Consider the following 5,927-nt stretch of genomic DNA (forward strand, 5'->3'; position numbering starts at 1 on the left):
TGAAGACTGACTCAGTAACACATGAGACTTGCTAATCATTTGTTAATTTCCAATTCAAAAACCACTAGAAGTACTCATGTAATACCAGTGAAATAGAGAAGACACTGCCTGTTTTTCCTCTTGGGCAGGAGAACAAGCTTTAAATGAGAATGTCAGTTTTTCTGGCATTTGATAAAAACAAAATCACTAAATGCTATGTAGCCCTTACAGATTCATTACTTTAGCATCTATAAATCAGGACTAGGTAAACGTGCAGTACAATTATTTTATTCTGCTAATGTGCAAGACTCACATAAGACTTATTCTTTGGATTTTTGTTCTGTGTGCTGGTATTTCATGTCTTGCGGCAGGCATTCCCTCCTCCTCCTCCTCCTCCTGAACACATTATATCTTAACAGTATACAATCTTCTGGAACATCCTTTCTCTGGAACACTTAAGATCTTAACACCAGGCAGAATTTGTGGAGATTGAGAGACCGGACACTGGATTCTTACAGGTGGAATTGTCTAGACCAGACAGAGAAAGAAATTGTCATCTGAATGCTCTATAATGCTCCACTAATTGTTGCATGTTTTGCATTGTTTCAGAGAAAATTTCCATGTCTATCTCACAAGGAAGGTAACATCTGAATGTTTCACGAAATGAAATAATTTCATTCTGTAAAGAGGCACATCTTAAAAGCAGAATACCAATGCCTACAGCTAACTAAAACTAGATGAAAAGCATAGTGGAACAAACCTATTATAACTTCATGTAAGATGAATTAATTGCCTGCCAGAAAAGTAGACTAAATTAGCTTTCTGTAGTAACACACGAATCCCACTACAACACCCTCCATATTAACCATTAATCACAGCAAAACTTTTCATACCAGGAAAAAAAAAAAGTTATCATAGAGCCTGTTCCCCTCCTTACTTCTGCAGATAACACTACCAGCTAATCAGAGCACTCTGCTTGCCAAAATTAAAAGCACAGTCATAGCAGAAGCCAACTAAATGTCTTTTCCCTTCGCTCAGTGACAGCAGAGATACAAAATCCCACGTGCTTCCTTCAAATGTTTTGGGAGTACTATGTAAGACATAGATGTTTAGATTGTTCTTTTAGTCCTACTATGCTTAACACTAATACTTCATACTCACTGCAGTAAATTTTAGAGAAGATCCAGTTACTTACTCAGCACACAGCTTATGTCTTACCATGCTGCTACACAAGACTTTAAAGCTCTAGTCTAACAGCTACAGGATAAGATCACATCAAGTTAATCTACTGATTAATTAGCTAATACTTCATTGTGTAGATTTTCAAATTTATTCCATCAGCAGTGAACTACACTTGCCACAAAACAGTTTAGCCACTCTTTAGTAAGGCTGCTGTGCTAGTTTAAAACTTAAGCTAAAGCATTTCAGATATCCCAGAAAATATATGAATAAACTTTTATTTTTAAGCAATACCGCACACTGTTTTAATACAACCCACACATTTAAGCCAGGTGGAGAGTACTAAACTGAACAATCATGGCTAAAACATTTCCATTGGAAATGTGCTGAAGTTCACAAGTGTCTTCATTACCACCTTACTGAAGTTTTTTTGTGTGTTTCTAGTCTACACACCACATGTTTCATGCAGTCATGCAAATCTGAATCAAATTTTAAATGTTCAGGTAACAGGGAAGTCCATTCTCTGCAAAGATTCATTTTTCACAGAAGAGCCAGGCTAGGTAAGACCAAATATTGCAGGGTTCTTCATGAGAGTACAGGTATTTTAGAAACCATGAACTTTCAGTTGTTCTTCCTTGACAATGCCAATCTAAAGGAGAAAAGCAACATATTTCAGTAAAGCTTACATGCTTAGGATATTACAGTGATATCAAGTTACCACAATCTTTTACTTTGATTAAGGAAACTGCAATATAATATATACTCAATAAAGCAGTTTTCCAGTTTCCAGAATGTTTCCACTCCAAGCAGAAGAACTGACTACACAAAAAAGAAAATCTTATCAGACATCTGACTTGTTCTGTAGTCCTACCACTTAATAGTGTCACATCGCTGCATCATGATTTGCATCAGTAAGCCTCTTTCCTCTATAGTGTTTTCAGTCTCAAAATTACGGTTTGCATCAAACAGTTGATTTTACAAAAGTGGCACTGTCAGAGAACAAGTGGTATGTTGTAGCAGGGTAAATGCATTCTACAGTGCTTTCATTCTTACTGGAGGTTTACTCTCATTCTGCAAGCACCATTTTACTTTTTGGCTGAAAATACAAACTATAGTGGACATCTTTAGCTGGTTAATTAACATCAGTACCACCTGTCACTCTACTGCTTCCAGAGAGGTTTAGATATTTATCTGCAGTCCCTCACCTCCAAGAGGAATTGGCAAATGTTCTTCCTCTGGTCACCTTGAAGCTGGATAACTTCACCGTATTCAGGATGTTCAATCACAGTACCATTACAAGCAAATTTCTAGAGAGAAACATTAATATTGTAAGACATCTGATGTACATTATGATTTTGCTCAGTAAGTCTTTTCAGCTGAACTTTGTCACAGAAGCTGCTTACTAAATTCTGATGACAAGCAAGGCAAAGGCTAGATCTATTTTTCACTGGTTTTGAGAGCAAATGGAATACATCTGCTGATGCATACAGGCACAAACTAAGCTGCTAATGGTAAATTCAGGTGAAGACAGGATTACCTAGTTACTGTGCAGAAGGAACAAGCCAATAATCATTACAAGAATGGAAAACACAGTCATAAGATACAGCCTTTCAGCTCCACACTATTAATAAGTATTTTAATCCGAGCTAAACTCAAGATCTCTACTTTCAACAGCAACCCAGCTATGACAGAAGCAGGAGTGCAAAAACAGTTCTGCTTTAAACTGATTTTATTCTTCACATCAACAAAGCCAGGTATCTGTGAAATTTTAATGAAACCTTCAGAATATATTTTATTTACTTCTTTAGAGGAAAGAAACGTTTAACTTTTTAGCAAAAATCAGTGTCACTAGACACTGACATAAGTTTTGAGAAAGACAGGGAAAGGGATCAACCTGAATATGAGAGTGACGTGCACTGGCAAGAACGAAATAAAACAAATATTCTGCTACTTAGTATTAAAAACTATCATACTCCTTTATATAATATCTTTATTATAAAACCAAATCAGCAACTTCACCTTTTTGAAAGCTTTCACAAGTTTCTTCTTGTCATAATCATCTGCAATTCCCTGAACAGTTGTTAGCGTCTTTCTTCCGTTTCGTTGCTGGATCCTTATATGAATGTAATCCTCAGTCCCTGCCGGGAGTAAGTCGTCACCCTTTGTTGCATCAGCAAAGGGGTCTGCGGGAGGAAAAAGAGTCATGTAATTCCCACAAAGGAAAATACCCAAGCTCAAAACTAACAGGTAAGTTTCTTACTTCACAAAGAGCTTTATTTAGGGGATAACGTTGGTGTTTACTCCCCGTTTAAAAAAAACACTGTTAAAATCAGAGTACTTTTTTCCTACAGCTGTATTAAGTCTCACCATCCTACTAACTCAGTATAGCACTCTCAACTATCATGCACCCAGTTTCTTCAATGCCTTCCCAGATAGAAACCATTTGTAGCTACGGTATCAATTTACTTTGCTATTTCTTGCAAACTAAATCGTGAAGCTCTGAACCTGAAAACATGGTTTCAAGAGAACGTCAAGTGCACATAAGTTTCAGACAGCCACATGCATTTTAAGTGAAGTGCAGAAGTCATATCTTTCATCAGATCAACTGATAAGTACAGGCAAATTACAAAAATCTCTTGTACACACACTCCTTTAGAGGTCCACAGTAGAAGTCTTATACCATGACAACTACCACAGTACCGGCATTTTAAGGCATGGATGTAATTCTTGGCTACTAATATAAATAAAACATGGCAACAGACACTAACAGATGTCAGATGTTGCTTATAAACCAGCACCCCTCTGCCAGCCAGTAGTTTCAGGCAAGAATTGCAACAAAATTCCTTTAGACTTTGACTATAGAAAGGTCAGCTCTTAAATTCTTTCAACCTTAAATTAATCTAGCACAGGTGAAACAGGAAGGCATTTAGGAAGAAGGGTTTCTGGGTTATACTTCTTATTCTCTTGTTCTCCACAAAAACATATTTAACATTCTATCAAGAAATTTGATAGCCCTACAAGTTTCCTAATCAGTAGCTGCAAATAAATCTTGAAGCATTAAGTTTTTAAAGTATTAATAAAAGTATTACATTTTAAGAGGAATCACAAGCAATTTTTTTATACTAATCAGAATCATACCGGAGTCCAATCTTCAGAAAATATAGGTTCAGCAGCCACACAAGCTACAATTTCCCAAACTTCCATCCAAAACTCAAACCTAAAAACACCGATCAAGTTTTGCCATCCTCTTGAAACAAATGCCCCAGAAATGTAAAACTTCAGCAATAGGAACAGAAGTAGTTCAGCTGCAGACAGACTCACCCGTGTAGAAACAAGAACGACAAGAACATTAAAGGTACTGGAAGCTGCATGAGGATGCAAGCACCACAGGAAAGAAGTACAGCACTAGGACGACTGACTGGCTTAATTTCTAAGGCATTTGTTAAAACATGCTGAATTTCACCGTGCCCCACAGCTTGTTGGGCAAACACTAATAGAAAACTTCAGTCAAAGGTGTTAGAAAAAGGGGACTCAGGCATGAAGATCACTTGGCAGAGTTTAGGATTCTAGGTTAGAGATAAGCCAACCCTGTAGGTATTAATATGGGATCACTTCAAACAAATCCTTTGAACAGCACCTTCCTAAGCACAGGGTTAGCTCCCAAATCATGACCAACATAACCTTCTCATAAGGCTTATATGTGCAGAAGATTAGAGACAAAACTGAGACCAAAAGCCTGACAACGTTATCGTACAAAGTGTTAACTCGCTCACTTCTGTTGCCTATAGATAAGGAAGGTGGAGAACCATGTCCCAGCACAGTAAACTTCCCTGCTAATACAAGAGAAATAACGTACCATCCGTATAGCTCAACCTATAGAAACAATACCCTTTGCAGGGTATGTATCAGGTTTTGGGACATTAGTAAGGATGAGGCAGCAAATCAACAAACAATTGGAACTGAGCAAATTATTCCATTCCTTAGCAGGGGATACGAACCCTAGACTCCCTCTGCCTACAAAGATTCCAACTTCAGGACAGCAGAGTTGACAGAAAAGCCCAGTCAGGGGTGCTACCAGACATTCGGGCAAACAGCGCAGTATGGGGTGTCAGAGCACAGTACACGGCCGCATCTCCCAGGGGAGCGGAAAGGGAGCAAACGAAGAGAGGGGTGAGCCTCCCCCCGACGTCTCTGCGCTGCACACACAGCGCAGGCCCCGAGGCCGGCGCCAGGGAGGACAAGGACGAGCAGCCAGCGCCGCCTTTACCGAGTACCGCGTCCAGCGCCAGGGATGGCAACACCCTCTCGGCAACGGCGTCGGTGTCGCCGCGGGAGAGTGCGGGCACCTAGGCACAGACCGCACCGGGGCCCTCGGGAAAGCAAGAGCAGGACGATGCCGTGGGCGGCAGCACGGACAGCGGGGCCGAGGACGGGATGGCGGGGACAGCCACAGCCCCGGGGTGGGTTTGCCGAGGGGGTCGCTGCGGGGCTCCCTGCGGCACAACAGCGGGGTGGCGGCGGCTCTTACCGAAGGATTGGAGATTCTGGATAGATGACATGCGACTCTGCGGCGGGAGGCTGGAACAGGGGGGAAAAGGCCGCAGCTGGGTCCGCTCGGGTCACGTCTCCGGCTCCGCAATGCCAGCGGGGGCGGGGAGCGGGGCGGGGCGGGGCGGGGAGCGGGGTGGGGAGGAAGCGAGGGGAGGGGTAACAAACGCGGGGGGAGCGGGGCGAGTCTGAGAGGGAGAGAAGGTGGAGAGTAAAAGAAA

General features: G+C 41.3%; 1 protein-coding gene across 1 annotated transcript; it reads right to left on the reverse strand.

Moving 5' to 3' along the window:
* Positions 1–1,762: 1,762 nt before the first annotated feature.
* Positions 1,763–5,717, reverse strand: EIF1B (eukaryotic translation initiation factor 1B; the record flags this gene model as incomplete). Its single annotated transcript, XM_082014698.1, has 4 exons — positions 1,763–1,807; positions 2,364–2,465; positions 3,178–3,341; positions 5,687–5,717. The coding sequence occupies 4 exons, from the start codon at positions 5,715–5,717 to the stop codon at positions 1,763–1,765; spliced, it is 342 nt and encodes a 113-aa protein (XP_081870824.1).
* Between the last annotated feature and the right edge of the window lie 210 nt (positions 5,718–5,927).

The sequence above is a fragment of the Phaethon aethereus genome (assembly GCF_964289735.1).
Source record: "Phaethon aethereus genome assembly, chromosome: 2".
Lineage (NCBI taxonomy): Eukaryota > Metazoa > Chordata > Aves > Phaethontiformes > Phaethontidae > Phaethon > Phaethon aethereus.